The sequence below is a fragment of the Tyto alba genome, unplaced genomic scaffold, assembly GCF_018691265.1.
Source record: "Tyto alba isolate M040663 unplaced genomic scaffold, T.alba_DEE_v4.0 Super-Scaffold_48, whole genome shotgun sequence".
Classification (NCBI taxonomy): domain Eukaryota; kingdom Metazoa; phylum Chordata; class Aves; order Strigiformes; family Tytonidae; genus Tyto; species Tyto alba.
The window spans coordinates 10,445,599-10,466,260 of NW_024881324.1; the positions used below are offsets into that span (position 1 = coordinate 10,445,599).

General features: G+C 37.7%; 1 protein-coding gene across 4 annotated transcripts in view; it reads right to left on the minus strand.

The window, feature by feature from the left end:
* Window positions 1-20,662, minus strand: part of TMEM170B (transmembrane protein 170B) — a 58,805-nt gene that overhangs the window by 24,002 nt on the left and 14,141 nt on the right. For 2 of the 4 annotated variants that reach the window (XR_004406382.2, XR_004406381.2), the window contains exons 1-3: window positions 8,653-8,797; window positions 4,269-4,343; window positions 2,663-2,770 (exon numbers count right to left, since the gene is read on the minus strand). Coding sequence is in view for 1 of the 4 variants with exons in the window: in XM_042806648.1 (XP_042662582.1) it covers window positions 19,369-19,499 (131 nt within the window). In the remaining 3 variants the exon portion in view is untranslated. Of the gene's footprint in view, window positions 1-2,662; window positions 2,771-4,268; window positions 4,344-8,652; window positions 8,798-9,880; window positions 19,500-20,662 lie in introns of those variants that run through there. The other 2 variants (XR_006166872.1, XM_042806648.1) reach the window with 2 other exon arrangements.

The window sequence follows — 20,662 nt, forward strand, 5'->3', positions numbered from 1 at the left end:
CACCAGTTGTTCATTTGCCCATAAGAAAATATATCCTAATGGACACATTGAGGTTTTTTCTCTCCGGATATCGACACAGCATACTACTGTTGATGGCAGAAGTCACTTGTGGAGGAACAGAAGGTGCTGCTTCATGCAGACGAAGGGGAGGAGGGGTGTGCGACATGCCACCACACTGCAGGCACAGGTAGGTAGAATGCTGAACAACTGCTACTTCATGCTCATTGAATTCTTTAAATATTGTGATTGTAGGGGGGGGGGGGAAATAAGTGAAAAGTTTTAAGAGACTGTCATTGCTGCATTAGCCAATAATTAGTTCGAACAAACACTTTTTAGAAGGCATCTGGATCTTTAGGTATTTCTGTCAGCACCATACAGGACCCATCAATTAAGTCTTCCACACGCTGACCTTTAACACACCAATTTTAGAGGCCAGTTTTAACAACACTTGTCTACATGTAATCTAGATTAACCACTCCAAACTAACTGTGTATGTGGATCCTCTTACTTTTTCACCTTAATTTCATATTATGGAAAATATCCATAGGAAGCCCTGCTCTACACATCTTACCTTGCAAGTTTCTCCATTTTTTGAAGTGTTTGAGATTGCGACGGTCCATGTGCAATGTGTTTATGTAGCCAATGCACATGGCATGTTTTATCCTTCATCAGAACCTGAACTGCTATCACAAGAGTAAGGATTTAAAACTAAATTGACCCCTTCTTTTGACATTGGACCAATGCACCCCCGAAGGTGCAGCAGTAAGGAATTATGGGTGAAAAGCATTTACTAATGTGGCTTGCTTTTACTGCTGCCTCGGCAAAACTTAGAAAAGTCAGGGGCATGAAACATCTATCCAAAGTTTTTCTATGAAAATAAATGAGAGCATGTTTAACATAACAGTAATTCTCCTGAAGGTCTTACAAATACTATTCAGTATTGAGACAGGGAACACTCTCTCTACCCATAAATCATAGATGCCACAGAACAGCAATAAGTCTTCTTCATATTCTCCTTCCCCACCCCTTCAGCTCTTCTCTCATGATACCACTGCCCTGGGAAAATGATGAATGCTTACAGGAAGAAAATTGTTCTACTGCCAAGCCTGTTCAATACACGTCATCTTTCAGAAGATACTAATAGCTTGTTCTGGTGGCATTTGCAATATGAACAGTCATCTGCGAAGGATGAAATCATCAATATATTTCAAGACACATCCTGGATCATTGAAAAGTTTTGAAATGGCATGACTCTGGTTTTTTTTTTGTTGAGTTTATGTTTTTTTTTTTTTCTTTTTAAGTGTCTTTCTGTTTAGGAAAAATGTAGCAGAGATTTTGGGATATGCATCTCATCAAAAGGAAATTTAAACACTGTATATTTGCTAACTAAAGCTATGGTAGTGTTCATCTAGCTAAGGAATATTGTTAACTTAAGCTATTATCCTTGAATTGCTGTTTTCTAAAATAACCCCTTGTCTCAGAATAAAAGATGAGACTACACTAATATATCTCTTCCCCTTTCTCCACTCTAGCTGCGACATAAAATCCTTATGGCAGAAAAGCAAATGAACAACAATATCCTGTAAACACCCTTGCAAAAATCATGCGCAGCTTCAGTTTGAATTTCCCTACCACTCCCTAGCAAATTGCCTTTCCTCCAGTACTAAGGATCAAAGAGGAGAGGAGATTTCACTACTCTATGCCCATATAATTCCCCTTGCTCCTAAAAACCAAGAACCACGTTCTCTGTACTGATGTCTGGCATAAGTCAGTTATCGCATTTCTCTTATACAGCTAAAAGGAGTCATAAATGTATTCAGTCAGCCAGCTACTGCATGTCCTTAGAGCACCTGGAGAAAGATTCCCATGGGTAGGGAGCAAACAATAATTTTGCTTGCCCCTAGTATAACAGTGGTTTTTCTTTTAATTCATACTTTACGTAGATTTGATTTTAAGAAGTTATTTTTAGGCTGCTTAATTTCTGCCTCAAGCTGCATGAAGGAAAAGTTCTCTTCTCCATAGCGCATTTAAGGAATCCAGCCAATAAGATGCAGCCAAAAGCAAATCCTGGAGAAGACAAATATCTGACAATGATTATACATTACATCATATTTGTAATATCAACTGTACCAGACAGTTCAAGACAAATAATTTTGGATATTTTGAGGCAAGCTTTATTGGAACTGGACAAAGAGAAGGGAATGATGCAGGGACATGCAAAAGCAGCTGTAATTTCATATCAGAACATAAATCAAGCCATTAAAAAAGGTGTCATCTTAATTAAAAAATAAGAAGTCAAAGAGAAACCTCCAGCAGGAATTAAAAGCTATTTGAAATAAAATTATCCTCACTGAAAAAAAAAAAAGACATCTAGTCAGCATAGGTTCCAGCAAACATACAGCAAGAATGTGAGCTGGCAGACTACTGGAATTTAGAAATCCTTAAAAACTTGTTAAGAGAAACTGAATAGTTATTGTGTGTTTTGCAGGACTGGTGCACACCAGGAATTACTCCTTTACTCCAGCTTGCATTATCCTAATTAGTGTATGTATGTATGAGGCAAGGCATACCTAGCGGATTTTTACTTTGTATCAAAATACCTCAGCTGACTACAGTGATGAAAAAAAGTACATCCCATATTTTTACTTAATCTCATACTCACTGTAAGGAGTGAGTTACAGGAGCCAGGGGAACCAGCAGGGACCAGGGACCGGTGCAGGCAGGTAACAGCCTGTCAGAGAAGTGGTGCTGCAAAAACCACATCAAGAACCTGTGAACAAGAAGGCAATAGAGTAGCACCTATCAGTGAACTGGAAGTATTGAGAAGTAAGCTATCCTTAAAGCTGTTCACAGCTAAAGCTGAGGTCAGTGTTTTAGGACACACTATCACTCCCTGTGTCATTTATACAGAAGCGGAGACTATGCAGGCACTTGGGAGATTTCACAATATTCACTGACAAAAAGGAGCACCCAAAACTAACATCAAGGTCACTTTTTGCAGGGCTCTTTTTCAATATGAACTATCAATAAATGTTACAACCTTCCACCCCATCCCCTCAGATTGTGCATGCTCTTATGTTCTTGAGCTCTCAGCCTTTATTTTCATATAACCACACAAGCCAAGGAATTCAGTCATGCCCCTATTAAATCACATTTGTGAAACTGAGCCTGGAAAGGGAAATATCCTGACAGGTATAAAGAGAAGCTAGAAGATCAATTGATATAACCTGGTCGTGACCCATCTATTATTCAGAGGAAGTAATTGGGCAGATAGTGTTACAATCACTAATACTTCCACACAGGTGCAGCACCATCTGCTTCTGCTCCTTTTGGCAAGGGGCTATTAGATGTTCAGTCCTAGGTCCCTAATTCAGGGATTGGGTGAAATGAGCAGGTTGAACCTTTATGAACCAAAGGAGACCAGTGTCAGACACTTGGAGGAAAATCAGCAGAAGAGAAGACTGAAGGAGCCTAATACTAGGCTGTACCTTGCAGATATTTGGTTTAAGATTTGATAAAGTGGTAATAACCACTTTATCAAACGGTAAATATACTCTTTAAAGCCTCAAATGCACATTTTTACCATTGGATAGGGTTCATTGTTTAGCTAACACTGAGACTGCAGTAAAGGAGATCATCCCCTTCTCTCTTGTGTACATCCTAATCAGGGGAAACTATCTCTTGATCAGCCGTAGCTGCATATTTTCATACTGACTGCAGTGCTGACGGGTACCTCGGGCTGCGCGGTCTCAGAAGATGGCTATCAGTGCTCATTCCTCCTGCACTTCCAAAACTCAGTCCAACCTTTAGGTCCAGACTTGTTTTGCAATAGGTCAGACTATTTAGGGTTTTGTTTGTTTTGTTTTTAAATGAAGGCATTATTTCTTCCAAATTCACAGCTCTACAAGTTTCAGGTTCAAAACCAGAACTGTCTGAACTTATTCAATAAATCTTCTCCTACTTTTAAGTTAGTATTTTGACAGCAGGAACAATGGCCCATCATGCAATCTCTAATATTTAATAAATGCTTGCTTTACTCTTTCTGTTTAATTATTGGAGTAATAAATCTCTCCCTTACAGTTTATTTAAAGTAACTTTCAAACACATGATCCATGCACTACATTGTTCATGCTCAGAGGCCCCTCAGCAAAAGAAAGAACATTCAACTATTGCCTTGCAAACTTACTAGAAAACTCACTCCTCAGACATGATAAAGGGCAGAATATTGCTGTTATTGGCATTGTTGAAAGTTTACAACAGGGACTTACCATTTATTTTTTCAACTGGAAGTTTCCACAAGATATCTCAAAGATGTTTATAGCCTAGATTTAACAGATTTCACCCTGTTGAAATAATTAGTTGGATGACTTCAGTTAGCAGAAGGACCCCAAAGACTATTTTGCCTGCTTGAAAAATAAAAAACAAACTACAACCAAAAAACCCACACCTTTTAAATTCAGAAATCTGAAGACTTTTTTATATTATTAACCTACTTGAAATCTGTACTCAGAAGCTGACAAAGTTAAACATAAAGGAGTAAGGAGTAACTATCTTACTGATCCAAAAAGGAGTTCACTTTAAATGAAAAGGACCACTAAAGGCTGAAGCCTGTCATCCTCCCCCAATTCATTACAGGATAATACACTGTTTTAAAATAAATAAATTAGCATGAACAAACTTGTCTGCTGTGTTTGTTAATACTATACCATAGCATACTTCTCAATCAAGATATAAACTGTCAGATACAGAAGTCAATGTAAGTGCTGTTATTTCTATTGTGATAGTGGCAAAAAGTTTCAGTAAAGACTGGGATTCCACATCAAAAAATTATTAGAAGAAAAGCCACTTCTGCATTCAGTCACCTAGCATTTATCTTTCTGCTCATTTATCTTTTCAAAATAGGGTTTTTTTGTTTGGTATGGTTTGTTTTTTAAAAATGTATATATAAAGAAAATATATTCTACAACACTGCATTCTCAAATCACTATGTTTGTCTGAAAGCAATCTGCCAAAAGAATCACCCAGTTTGGAAAATACCAAGCAGAAAAGTGATGAGCATCAAGTCCAAGTCACACTATTTGGATGGTTCAAATATGTACTTTTAAGAGGTCATCTGGGAGGTGGAGTCAGGCTTGAATTCATAAATCTTAAATATGAAAATAAGTGGCTCAGCCCTGGGCATATGCAACGCTGTGATTATGTGACTGTTTAGGCAGATAAGTGAAAGTATGGGAGTTTTAATGCTTATACCAGGAATTTCAGGCACTTTCCTTCTCCACTGTAACAGCTAGTCGAGTTGAAGTTCGCTACAGGACTGTTTGGAATCTTTCCCATAGGACATGAAGTCCTGTAAAATATATCGACTTCCAATAGGAAATGATAAATTTCCCTTGCAGTTGACTTTGAGATTTTAATGTAATTTTGTCCAATCCGCTGTTTAAGGCGGATTGTCCTTAGGCCCACCAGTTAAGGCATTAGTCAACCAAGATCCTCTCCGTCTGCAAAGAAATTACTCTGACTACCAAACACACGGTTAGTCCTTTGCAATGATTAAAATGCAAGACCCTGTTTTGGTAGTGAAGTGTTTCTTCCTCAAGTATCTCCTATCTGAAACAAGAATCTCAAAGTTCTGGAGATGAGAGGAATCAGATATACAAGTCTAACTCACATAAAAAAACCCCACAACCACACAGCACCACCACCACCCCCACACTGTGTTTTTTAGGGTTTTTTATTGTCAGGTTTTTTTCCCTCTCAACCAAAGGGGCTCCCAGCCATAAATAATAAATAATGCCTTGAGTACTGGACATCATAAGCAAAGATAAAGTTGAGAGGAGAAAGATGAGGACAAATAGTTTCAGTCTGCCCTAAGCCTTTAAATGCTAAGACTTTTTACCATTGTAGACACAGTATTCAGAAGCAGCATTAAAACAGGATTATTGCTTTGGTCATTATCTAGAAGTGCAGTGTAGGAGTAAGGGGGGAGGAAAGGGAGGAAGAGTATGCACAGGCTAAGATCACCACCTAGTGACAGAACTTTTGCTCTGCAGGTGGTTTACTGAAATACTAGACAAGTTACTGTGCCAAAGAAACAAACCATCCAGTCCTTTTATAATAATAATCCTCTAATGTAAGGATTATATATTCCTGCAGGATTAGGAAAAAATTCAGACCTTATGTTCTGCTGCAGTGAGGTACTTAATACTTCACTGGTTCTTTTTGTTTTCTTCTTTTAAAAACAATCAAGAACAAATATTTTCTTGAATTTGTGGAAGATTAATTTGGCAGAGCACCTGTTCTAATATTCCCTAAACTAACAATTTAGATAAAAATAAGTGAAATATTATTTTAACCTGAGCAGTTTTAAAATTAATTATTTTGACATTATTCAACAGAAGCGTGAGTTTTCTGAACTGGTGGGGCCCTGAAAAACATAGAATAAAGAACTTTATGGAAGAGGAAGCATTCCTCCTACACGAGGGTAACAGCCCTGGCTGCGTACCTTTGAGCAGCACCAAACTTTGGAGGAGTGCTGGGTGAAGTATGAAGAGTTCCTAGAATCTGTTTTTAAGTCTTATGGCAGAATAGATTATTCTTTTCTTTCATATTTTACTACTTTATTTCCCTCCCTGCACAGCACTGCCATAATTCAAAATGGTAAATGTGAAGCATAATCTTTGATGTGGATATATAATTATTTTATGTTCAGAATAATAAATCTCTTCTACAGATAGGACAAGCGTGTTGAAAACTAGTCTTTCAGATGAAACACATGCCATCTACTTTCTTGTTACCGAGGTATCTTTTTTCCCCAGTCCTGAGAAAGACACTTCTGTTCCCTCCCTTTTACACACTACAAAGACCCTTGCCACAACCCAGTGCATCCTCATCTTGGCCACCCCATCCCTTGCTCTGCTTCTCCACCCCATCTAAGTTCCATGTTTTTGTTTCGAGGTATTCCATAGCTTGTGCCACTCAGGCCATCTTACACACAGGTCTACAAGGTATTTTCACCCGCAACCAGTGGGCCTGTCATGTCACTGTCCAGCAGTCATTAACTTCTCAAACACTGTTATGCTTCATCTCTAATCACTCAAGTTACCTACCTCTGTGATAACAGGATTAATTACGGCCTTTCAAAAAATAGTTACTTAAACCCTATCGTTTTAGCACACTAAACAATGCTGTCTATTACCTTGTACTCTCCATCCGGTCTTTAGATGTCTGTTTTCTACTCTTTTACCCCTAGTCATAGGCTATTTGGGGTAGATCCAGTGCATACATGCTAGCACAACTAATGTTCTAGGCTACTCAGCCCTAGGAACACAGAGCTACACACCTCTCCCGGCTACTGGCTAAACAAAAATTGAAGCAATGGCTCATGCTGAACAGTTAATGGACAACAAATGACATCTAAATCCTACAGTTAGGGAAGGTACTAGCAACTGTACTAAAAGCAGAAGCTGAGCCCTGTGAGTTTTTGATATAGAAAGGCATGCGCTAGCTGCAACTGCTACAGCACTGAAGAAAGAACATATAGTGCAGGGATTAGAAACATTCTTTTTAAGGCAGGCTTTTTGTTTGGTTGGTTTTGTTGTTTTGGGGCATTTTGTTGTTGTTTGTTTGTTTGTTTTAATAGCACCAGAACAGTTTAGACAGCTCTAAAGTAAGATGTAACCACTGTACAAAGGTACTGCTCAGCTGATAGTTAGGTGCTGTGCAAAGGGATAACTTTGCTTGCTTTGGGAATAGCTGTGTTGAAATACACGATGTTAAATACGAATGTCTGTGCTCAGACAACTGATTACTCTGGCTCCCCTTCTACTGATATATTTTAATCTGCTATTCTATAACAATATTTTCATTCAGCTTTTAACAATTAAAAAAGCCCCTGTTACTGCCAATATCTATCATGCCTGGAATGTCAGTAATCAGTGTTGCTCTATAATCCATCAACGCAGCTGGGCTGAGACATGCCATAATTAATTTGGATGAAAGGAACATATTTGAAATAAAAAGCAGGTCTTCATTCTCTCTGAATAATGTAAACATGCACCCCATTTTACAGTTGAACAAGCTCCACCTACACTATACTTCTGTGCCCAAGCTTACTAGAGATACTTAAAAAGAGAAATAACAGGTATTATTTTTAAAAGAAAGGGTAAAACCACCCATTATTTACACAAGTATAGCCAGTATGGGAAGTTCAACAAAACACGGACATACATATGAGTTCTGTATTATACATCTATATTTATGTCTACGTATCTGTATGTAGACATGTTATCTATTTTATAATACATAAGACATATTAATGTGGAGTTTTATTCTGATAACATCCACACCACCAGGCTAATTAGTTTCAGTACTGAAAAGAAAAAAGTATTTCTCGTGTGTCAGAAAGAGCGAAACTGATTTAAAAGCCTTTCGGTGAAGAAATGTAAGATTCCCCAAAACTAAGCTTCTTGGAAAGCAGGAAAGTCTGTTCCTCAGCAGAAAATATGTATTAAAAATAAACACATCTTATCTTTCAAGAAGGAAAACAAGTGCCTGAACTAGTTCTGAATGACCCTTTCTGGCACAGTGGAAATGGCATTTGGACATCACTCTTCCCAGAGAGGGGGCTCCAGTTTGGGAGTGGAGACGACTTACCTCGGAGCAGCTCCAGCGCTTTCGGGTGCTGGTTCCCGAGGCGGACACAGCTCCGACGTTCACAGGTGCTGCTGCAGGGGCTCAGGGCAGGTGGCCGGGGAGCGCTGCGGCGGCGAGGCATCCCCGCTGCGCTGGGAGCCCGACCCCAGAGGTGCCCAGCTGCTCTGCAGGGGCAGCTAGCCCACACAGGGGACAAAATTAAAGCAGCTGCCTGCTTCTGGCAGTTAGCCTGAAAGCTTATGCTTTTGCACAGTATGGCATTGTGCCTTACACAAGTTCCTCCAGAGTTTAGAATCAGAAGATTCAGGTATTTTGAAGCTTCTCCTCCAGATGGATTTCCCTTCTTGTGCCTCCACCACTTGCAATAAAACCTCATCTTGAAAGCAACTTTAACTTACAAATTAAAAAAAAAACAACCAAACAAAAAATCCCCCACACACTACTTCGAGACGTAGCAACCTGGTTTTATACTCTCTAAAGCCCCTTAAGCTCTCCGTGAGAAGTTAGTTATTGTGATGCCAACTCTAACAGCAGTACTTTCAGTCTGCATGGAAGATAAAGATTAAGTGGTAAGTGTTTTCAGGCTAATTTAATACAATATAAAGCAAATAAAACTGTATCTCTTATTTAAGATAAGCAATACAAAGCTTACATTATACTTTGTCAAAATGGCATCTCCAGGAGGCAATGACTAATATACTCATGGTGAATTAGTCTTCCACATATGACAAAAGCAGGAATAAAGAGCATCTATCTACCTCAGGTCAACAACAACAAACTAGATAAAAACATTTACTTCATGTTAACTAAGCATATTTTTCCCAAAATAACATTCCGTTTTGAGCTGGCTTAACGTGATGCACTAAATCAATCTGGTTTTCATTTCTGCAACCAATTTGTCTTCCAAACTATGCATACCCAGTTGCATAAACAAATCCTTACTATAACCACAAAAGCAGCTGCCTCAGTTTCTGTTATAATGAGCCATTCACATGTTTCATTTGCTCAGGCATTTTCTTTCCACATGCTAGAATTTAACTGTCAGAAACAGAGGCCATAGGTATTAAAATAATGCGTGAAAAAAAATTGAGAAATGAAAGCCTCACCCACAGCACACCTCAGTCTTGTACCAACATAGGTCCCACTGAGGTTTCTTTTTCCTATCTATAAAGCAGAAATAAGACACTTGCAGGAACGCACCACTACAGTCTAGAAGAAAGTGAATCACTTAATAATTAATTTTAGCTTTATTTTATGTGTACATTTGTACATCTCAGTCAAGTTCACAAAATGTAAAACTTTTGTTATCAGAGTATTTCTTACAGAGGTCGACTTATAGCTTTATGATTACTTATAAGAACATGCAATAAGCCATGGAAAGTTGATGAAAATATTTTAACAGAAACTTTTAATCACATGAATGAGCATGAGAAATTGTGTTTGACTTGTAAATTCTGTACACAAGCTATTATAAAACATTTGCTATCACACACAAAAAAAAAAGATAAAAACTACTTAAAGGCTCTTGAAATCCTACAATTGGACAAGTGTTCCACTGTGCCTCCATTCTAAAGCATGGAGGTGGAAATTGTGCAGAAAAAAGTTTTACTTTAAATAACTGCCCAATTGTTATTGCTGCTTTTCAAAGACTCTGAAAGCATACAATGAAAACTCAGACCAAAACAAACAGTTGAAAGGACATATGTAGACCATTACTGCAATTAAAAGTCAAAAGTTGACTACAAAAGTTTCTCAAAATGTTGTGGTTTTCTTTTTATATGTACATAAAGATCTATACACAAACAGTGAAATAAAAAAGTTGCTTAAAAAATGAAAGATAGTAGTATACAGTATTTACAGCTTAAATGTCACTTTTTTTTTTATTTGATCTAAACTGTAACATGAACATGCAGTACATCCACAACTCAAAATGAATACCTTTTTTGCAGTGTAATATAGTCCTGTACAAAGCACAGATCAACTATATATTAAATCATTCTTCTCCATCACTCTTCTTTGAGCTTCAAAACAATGCCTAGGTCAAGAACCTATTACTTACATAACTTCATCAAGTGAAAACATGAATATCTATTTCTAATACAAATTTGCAGACTACGTTCTATCCACAAGACACTTTATGGAGAGATATTATGCTGCATTGTGTATGATCTATTGTTTAAGTCATGCTTGATGAAAAACAGTATTGGAGGGGCACAATTTTGTCAGTGGTCTAATGGATACTTTTTGCCTTGTTAATTTTTAAAGATTTTCAAATTCCCTTTTTCCTCTTCTCTTGGCTCAGCCAAATCCAAAAGGTTATAATACTGACTGTATTTGTAAAGCTTATAGTACAAGTCACAGTTATCAGTACAGATGTCAATTACTGTAGCCTTTTTCTAACTGTAAAACAGGTATCTGTCTTCAGTAGTTTCTGTAAGCATTTCTGAAGTATTATGTGCTATTATATATATTGCCACTGTCAAAAATTTAGTTACATAAATACCTGATTATCCTCTAAAACCCCAAAATAATAAAGATCTTCAAAACTCCATTATCTGTCCGAAATGTGCTTAACTTTTATACAAGTAAAAACCTCCAGCCAAGTAATTTTAAAAGGTTTATAGATTTTTAGCTCTGATGACCTCATCAATATACCTTATATTGATGGATAACACAGAAACAGATTTTACAAAGTTGATACTAAATACCTGAATCAACTTCAAAAGTTAGATCTCAAATCAAAATGAATGCAATTTGCATCAATCAAGTATTATTTATTTCATTGAAAATATCTCTTCACTATTTATTTTGCCTTACAGGTTTGGGGTTTGCTTGTTTTTTTTTTTTTTTTTTTACAGAAGCAGCACGTAAGGACATACTATGGACTCCCTTTAACAACTGACTACTCTTACCAGTATTCAAGCAGTAATTTCCTAAAGTGTTCAGTAACTACAAGATGAACAATTAGAAATGAAAAAAAATGTGTGCTCCTGAAAGAAAATACTTCTATAGATCATTACTTTAGAGTATAATTGCTTTTACACCTGTGATAATGGGAGAATACCCTAAGCAGTAACATATCATTGCGGACTTCGAGATACCTTTGTGCTTACATTTAAACTTAATGCACAAATTGATTTGATATGACTCTAGGCACGAGTGTGGGAAACAGCATGCTGCAGGATACAGTTTTTCTCACTTACAAGGTATCAAATGGTATGCACTGAGGTTAATGCCTATGACATTTTCACCAAAGGATGTGAAGTTCAGCACACAAACTAATGCAGCCCAGCTGAAGGTTTCACTGTTGTAACAGAGCGCAGAACTCTTTTCCCTCTGACCTTAAGGGTTGTGATGGTGGTGACCAAATATTTGACTTTTAACCCAGTACAAATTTTCAGCTGTGTTAAATTCACCTGTATACAAAGAACACTTATTCCTTCTGAAGCAACAGCTGAGGATTTAAACAGTCTTTTCACCTCGGGCTGCTCCTGATCTAGAGGTTAAAAATAAAGCAAGCATTCAAAAGGTATTCTGCCAATATGCTGATGCAGTTGTATGTTAAATTCTGGTAACACTGAAATGAAGTAATATTCTAGCATTTAAATATATGTAGCACTCCATTATAATTTATGAACAAAATTCAGAATTTAATTTTATCTCAAATTTCTTGGAATTTGATTAGGTTGCAGTTGTTATCCTAACAACCAATCTCCACATCTTTTCCCCTTAACTGAAATACACATATGATGAAAAAACATATTTCTAGAAACAAAAGAGTAACTGAAAAAATTCTCATGTTCACAATTGTTTTTCTAAGCTTTATTAGAGTCACACTTTTTTTTTTTTTTTTGGCCCTGATTCATTCATACTTCCTTACACCTGGCAATACTATTGTGTCTGAAGAAGAAAATTAATTGCTTATGTGGAATTGTACATGTGACATTGAATGGCTATGTACAAAACCATGCAACTTAATATGCTCATGATATAATACTCAGATTTAATGCAGGAAAGGCTTTGTTAGAATATGCTTACTGCATGAAATACATAAATTAAACCAGAAAATAACAATTAAACCAGTTCTTAGAGTTATTAGAGCTTAGACTCCATCACAGCTTCTGCTCAAACGGCATTTATACACGCCTCACCCCCAAGAGAATTCAAATAGAAATTGTAAGCAAAATAAATATCAATGTGCAATATGTTGAACAGGAAATACTATTTCCTTTAGAGTAATAAAAACAGTGTACTTCAAAAACATAAAGCTATTTTACACAAAATCAGGACTACTCTCTTTGGTCCGTGTTGAATGTTCAAAACTGGTTAAATTATTGGTTTCTTTAAAAAACTGTCAACAACAAACTTCAAATTATATCACTGGTCATGGTACACAGATTAGTTTCATAAACTCAGAAATACCCACAAAATGAAAGAAAGTAATTATTTGGAAGATCTTTTATTTTTCCTGCAATATAGCTGGCATTTTTAGTCAAAGCAAAATTTTTTGATCTGGGGAATAAGCCAGGCCCACCGGAGCAGTGACAAATGTTCCCTAGTTGCCTCCCAAGATGAGAGCCAGAAGACCAACCATCTCAAGTGCATGCATACCGATGCACACAGCCTGAGGAACAAACAGGAGGAACTGGAGCTCCACGCCCAGGCAAAGTTACGATATCATAGGAATAACTGAAACACGGTGGGCCAACTCACATGACTGGAGGATCACGATGGATGGATACAGGCTGTTTTGTGAAGAGAGGCAGGGAAGAAGAAGAGGAGTTTCACTCTATGTTAAGGAGAACCTTGAATGTGTAGAAGTCAACTGCAGTGATTGTAGAAGCCCTATTGAATGCCTCTGGGTCAAGATCAGAGGGGTCGGCTCTAAGGAGGATCTTACAGTAGGTATCTGCTACCAACCTCCAAACCAAGATAAGGCCAACGAAGTAATATTTAAGTCACTTAAGCAAGCTTCAGGTCAACAGAACCTGGTTCTTACGGGTGACTTCTACTACCCAGACATTTGTTGGAAGAACAGTACAGCAGCTCACATGTCATCCATCAAGTTCCTTGAATGTGTAGAGGGCTGCTTCCTCATACAAATGTTAGATGTGCCAACCAGGAACGAGGCCTTGCTGGACTTGCTGCTCACAAACCAAGAAAATCTGCTTTGTAGTATCTTGGTTAGTGATAGCCTTGGCTGCAGTGATTACAATATTGCAGAGTTTGGGATCCTGTTGAGCACACTGAAGTTTAGTACCAAGACAAAGGTTTTAGATTTTAGGAGAGCAAACTCCACCTCGCTCAGAGCTGAGCTGGGAGGCATTCAGTAGGAAGCTTCCATGGAGTTAGTGAGTGCTGGGGTTTTTTCAAGAGCGCTTTCCTGGAACCACAAAAATAGCTCATTGCCTTTAAAGGTAAGGGAAGTAGGTGGAGCAAGAGACCTCCTTGGCTTAACTACAAGCTTCTGAGTCTGCTCAAAAACAAGAGAAGTGTATCAGAGATGGAAAAGCAGACTAATACCCATTGAGAACTACAAGAGCATTACCGGGATATGCAGAAATGCAGTTAGAAAAGCAAAATCTCAGCTTGAATTTAAATTGGCCAGAAATGTCAAAAACTACAAGGGTTCTTCAGGTATGTAAAGAACAAACAGAAACAGAAGGAAAATATTGGCCCACAGTTAAACAGGAAAGATGAATTAGTCCTCAAGAATGCTGAAAAGGCAGAGGTTCTCAACACTTCCTTCACCTCTGTCTTTAGCAGCAGTGTTGGGCCCCAGGTCTTGGGAACAAAAATCCAAGTCAGTGCAAACACAAACCCACCATCAGTGAGGGGAGCGTTGGTATGCAACTATTACAGGAGCTTGACCCCTTATCAACAGATGGGCCCTGATGTTATCCACTCAAGGGTGTTAAGAGATCTGGCTGACGTCATTGCAAGGCCACTCTCCATAATTTATGAGAAGTCATGGAGATCAGGGGATATCCCAGATGACTGAAAGAAGGCTAATGTCACCCCCATCTACAAGAATGGCTTAAAGGAGGATCCAGAAAATTACAGGCCCATCAGTCTTTTTTCAGTCCCTGGAAAAGTTATGAAACGAATCCTCCTGGGGGCTGTCACAAGTCAGATGAAGCACATGATTGGAAAAAGCCAGCATGGATTCACCAAGGGCAAATTACGCTTGACAAACCTAATCACCTTCTGGGACAAAGTAACCTTCTTAGTTGATGTGGGGCAAGAGGTAGACGTTGTCTACCTGGATTTCTCCAAGCCTTTGGATATGGTCCTCCACATCTGCCTCCTAGAGCAACCGATATATTATAGTCTAGACAAGTGGTCCATGTGATGGGTGGGGAACTGGCTGCCAGGCCACACCCAGAGGGTGGGGGTAAATAGCTCCTTTTCAAACCAGCAACCTGTCCCCGGGGTCCCCCAGGGACCAATATTGGGCCCAACAGTGTTTAATATCTTCATAAGTGATCTGGACGATGGGATCAGGCATACCCTGATGAAGTTTGCAACAATACCAAACTGAGCAGATACTTCAGAAGGGAGAGCCACGCTGCAGGAAGACCTGGATAGGCTGAAAGAGTAGGCTCACAAGAACATTATGAAGTTCAACAAAGACAGATGTAAGGTCTTGCACCTGGGAAAACATAATCCAGGAGTGCAGCAGCACAGGCTGGGAAGCAGCTCTGCAGAAAACGACCTGGGGGGCCCGGTAGACAAGCTCAGTATGAGTGAACAGTGTGCTGCTGCAGCAGAGAAAGCCAACGGGATGCTGGGTTGCATCAACAAGGGCATCACCAGCAGAGATAAAGAAGTGGTTATCCCATTCTACTCAGAGCTTGCCAGGCCACACCTGGAATCCTGTGTTCAGTTTTGGTCCCTGCTATTCAAAAGCTGTGGACAGGCAGGGTCCAGAAAAAGACCACAAAGATGATCGAAGGACGAGGAAGCTGCCATGCGAAGAAAGGCTGAGAGAACTGGGTCTGTTCAGCCTTGAGAAGAGAAGGCTTAGGGGAGACCTTATCACCATGGTCCAGTATTTAAAAGGTGGCTACAAAGCAGATGGAAACTCCCTTTTACAAGGAGTCACATGGAAAAGCCGAGGGGTAATCGGCACCAGCTACTCCTCGGGAGATCCCAATTAGACACAAAAGGAATATTTTTCACAATGAGAACAATCAGCCATTGGAATAATCTCCCCCAGAAATGGTGGATCCCCCAACACTGCATACTTTTAAGATTCGGCTGGACAGGGTACTGGGCCATCTTGTCTAGGTTGTGCTTTTGCCAAGAAAGGTTGAACCAGATGATCCTTGAGGTCCCTCCCAACCTGGCATTCCATGATTCCATGATCATACTGATAAGTTGGAAGTGTGGAATGTTTAAATCTTTAACAGTGAAGCTGTTAACAGAAAAAGCTGTCTTTAACAGAATCTTCTTCACATTAAACATTATATTCAGTAACCCCCCTTCCCCTCAAAGATGAAATTGTGTTGATGTATTATTTGTTCTTTACTAGAAAGTAATCATTAACAATGCAGAATGTGCCTAGTGATACAATGCAGAGACAGGCAGAGCTATTTGAAAATAGTGCTAAATAATCCTGTGTGGACATCTGCACAACACTGTATTGTTCAAAAGGGAGCCAGAGTACCATCAGTGCCATTCATACACAAGATATCTTTGTAGCCTAATAACAAGGAGGCGGGGGGGGGGGGGGGGGGGGGGGGGGGGGGGCCCGCGGGGAGAGAATGAAAAAAAAAAAAAAAATCATTATCCGGAATAATTTTTCTTGGAAAAGTTATTTCAATTGTTAGTATGTGTAAGATATAGAACACACCCCAAAACCATAATTCATATATATATTTGCATACACTGCACTGACTAGAGCACCTTATGTTTAACAACGCTGTTTTTTAAGGATGTGGAATGAAACTTTGAAGTTTCACAGACATAAGGCCACTTACACTTCCTTTCACTGCTGGAGTTATTATGCAGTAAGTTAATGTTACGACCAAAGAAAACATTATAGAAAAACCATTTGTCCTATGTATTCCTCACAATAAATAGTTTAAAATAATTTTCTATCAAATACATAACTTTGTCTCTGTAAAGCCACAAAGGCATTATATTATCTGCCTATTTATTGTTGTCAGGCAATAATGCCATATAAAGCAGAGACAACTAGGCATCCAACAGCTTTTTAAAATTGATGACAATGATCTATGCAATAAAAATTATCTGGAGAAAGGTAATTAAGATTTGTAGAGATGCCTCCTCGTCAAGGGAGGAAAGTTATAATGGTAACAATTTACTTGGCACTGCAATTAAAATGAAGGATGAAATTCATCAGTAAGTTTCACATATGCATTTTGTAAGTTAGTAGTAGCCTGTGATAGTTTAACTCAGGGAAAAATAACAGCCATTGCTCAGTGGTAGTATAATAGCCTTGTACAATAAATAAGAACGAAGATGCTCAAGGAAACTGGGAAGAAGTTTCAGTGTGAGGTAAAGTCATGAGACAATCTAAATAACTGAATACAGTCCTTCATAAACCAGTTGGTTTTGATCCAGACAAGCATTTCCAGGTTGTCAAACAAATACTTTAATGTCTGTTGAGTAAGACATTATATCAAATCAGAAACAGCAAAAATAGAACAAGAATGGTAATTAGAACAAAATACAGTAATTTAAAAAAAAAATACTCTCCCCTAAAAATATATGTAACAAGGCACATTAGGAGGAATATCTTAAATTATTTCATTATTCAATTTGACTTAAATACCTGAAACCAGTTTTCTTATAATTTAAGAAAATGGGGAGAAGTTTAAATTGCCTTTTATAGATGTAGTAATTTTGTAGTAATTTCATTGTCTACTAAAGTGCAATGATTGTTATGCTAGAAACTATCAGCATAAAAGCCACAAGATGAAAAACCCAAACAATGAAAAATAAATTCTTGAAGACATTCAAAATAATGAGAATATATGCATTCAGCCACATTTTAAAGCAATTCAAAGCCAAAAATAACACTGAAAAGGTTTATAAACCTGTATTTTACCTTGTTCCCTGAAAAGCCCACAACTTTGTACATTTTCCAAACAAGACTTAAATACTTTTAAAGAAAACAAATATTAACAACCTTAGCACTTAAAAAGTTTATATGAAGTAAAACAAAGGCAGGCAGGTTAATTCATTGTATTTTGAAGCACTAAGCGATATGACTAGATGGTAAATTATATTTTACCATATTCTTTTAGTTGTGCAATAGGTGGCCATGGTTTCAATAGTCCTGAAAGTCTTTTTGATATCTTAACAACAAAACCTTTGAGCAATTCACTCTTCCTGTCAGCATTAAAAGCTGACAGCTGAAAAGCATTCAGTTGAGGAAAGATTTAAAAGATTCCCTATTCCTCACCGAGCACTTTGTGCCCTTTAAATTTTGCATGTCATAAATAATTAGTAATTAGACTTGAAATTTCTATTCACTCCAAAACATTCACATTTAAGACATTTCACATGTACATCACTACTGTCCCTTTTAAACCAGAAAAGCACAAACTCTACTGAAAGCTAAGTATTTGAAAGTTCCAGGTATCTTAACCTTTCCAAAGATACAAAGTGTTCAGAAACAAGGTAGTAAATACATTAGTGCTGCCCCACTTCCAAACTTTTGGAGTGTAGTAACTATTTTAAACTTAACATTTTTGTTCTGTAGAAAACCAGTATATCATATTTTTACCCCTTTCCATTTTCCTCATAGGTGGATTCTCAAAATCTTTTATATTTGTGTGTTCTGTAAATACATGTAGGGTTAAGAGTCCTATCAGTGCTCAAGTAAATATAGGGAGCTTGTTTGCAACAAGTAGCCTTTCTGAGGTTTTCAGAAGTTCAGGTAACCATCTGTATGTTTAAAACAAAATAATTTCAAGGAAAGCATCAATTTACGATTTGTTTGTGCATACACAACAGATTGTACTTAGTAATCCTTATACACTTTCCTTAAGCCACTGATTTCTGACAAGCTAAAACCAGGAAGAAGTTACGTGCTGAGCTTCAGAAAACTGCCATGAGCCATTCTACACACAGTGCTAATTACATCAGGGTTGCTAAAGCCGTGGTTCTTAAGCCCCATAAAAATTCATCTACGCTTTGAAACAGACCTAACAGTTGTTTTGAATGCTGAATAAGAACATTCAGCATTCAAAGAGATTCCACTAATACAAAACTTATCTTGCTATTTTACCTGAATTCAAGTAGAGCATATGCTCACAGTATTCTTCTATAATTACAATTTCAGAGCTTACCTAACCAACAGTTAAGAATTGAACTCCGAGTTTGGCACACAGGAGCATCCCTTTATTTTATTACAACACTGTTAAGAACAAGGATCCCATCACCAGGCTTTAACCTGACCGGCAGCTATTCAAGGTGCTTTATCTCAGCTTTGCACGCACGGGTTGCACCTTGCCTGTGACTGAGGCACATGAAGGCGCAGTGCAGAAGTACAACAGTTCAGACGCTAGAGGACAGTCTGTTTCTTTGACTGAACCTCTAGATTTGTAGTGCACATTCCACATAGCTTCCTTTCTCTTACACTAGAAATCAAGTTTGCAAGCTGATGAATCCATGTTCAGGGAGCTTCTCTTCAGATTAAAGATTTCTTTAAGCTAGTTGATTCTCCCTCCCCGCACATAAGTCTCAAAGTGTTGCAAGAATTCTTGAAAATGAGATAATTAACGTCAGTACTGTCTGTCCAACACCAAAGACAAGAGCTTCTAAGGGAGCCATATTCTTTCCTGCTACTCTGTAAATTCCAGCTACTGCAGCACCTAAGGATCACAAGAAAAAAAAGGATCAAATCACACAAAAAGCCAGGGCTGAAATATATGACATTATTTACTATGTCTATGCATCAGTTATTTATAGAACATTACCAAACACTGTATTACTTCATGACATTACAGAATTATTAGCCTTGCTTGTATTTTTCTAGTTATACAAGTCCTTCGGGAATAATTTTCCTAACTCAGATTATTTTTTCCAACATCAGTTTGATTTAAGTTAATTAAATCTTGCTGTTTCCCTGTATACGTCTTCAAATCTTTCTTTACATTTTTGCCTTCTGCTAATGGAAAAGGTATCAAAAAAAAAAAAATCCGCTAAAAATTGACTCAGTCCAAAGTGTGTTTAATAGTGCTTGTATAGGCAGGGAGAAGACAGCAACAGTACAACTGCTAGTTTCTACAAAATAACTGTCAATACTTACACATCCATCAGTTTCATTTAATATTTCAGTTGAATAACCTGGTCATATTGTGTAAGTTTAGCTTTGACTTAAACTATTAAATTGTTAACAGTTGTTTAGCAGATCAAGCAAAACATGAAAAAGATCGAAGTACTGCACTGTTATCTACGAATGTGTATGAAAGGAAATTTCCAACCAATATGATTAGATTTTGAGATAACATATTAAAATTAAGAGATCGTTTTTCTTGTACAGTTGTGTGCAAATTCCCATTTAAAGCATAACATCAAATGGTCAGGATAAACCAGAAACAAAATGCTGCACTGTAAACAAAGCCAGGTGCTACTAAGTTCCTTCTACTGTCTTTCACACACTGAATTTATCACACGCGTTTGAAGAACAAAAGTCACAGAGTAAATGTATAGCTGTGATGTCTTGGAGCAAATGCCTGAGAAAAAATAAGTCCTCATATCAATCAGTCAAAAAAATAACATGTTAATGATGAATAGCATTTTCTGCTTAAACAATTTCTAAACCTTTTAAGGATACTAATATGTTCATTCAAAAAAGAAATATAAGCTTGTATACAGCTGTGTCCATATGTAAAAAAAATTTACTCAATCCAAATCTCATAAGTTTACCTAGAATGAAGCTTTTATTTGATACTTGCTGAACTAGTATTTTCTATACACTATTTGCTTTCCTTGCCTAAAGGACAAACATTGAGTTTATTGTCCTTTATTTCAG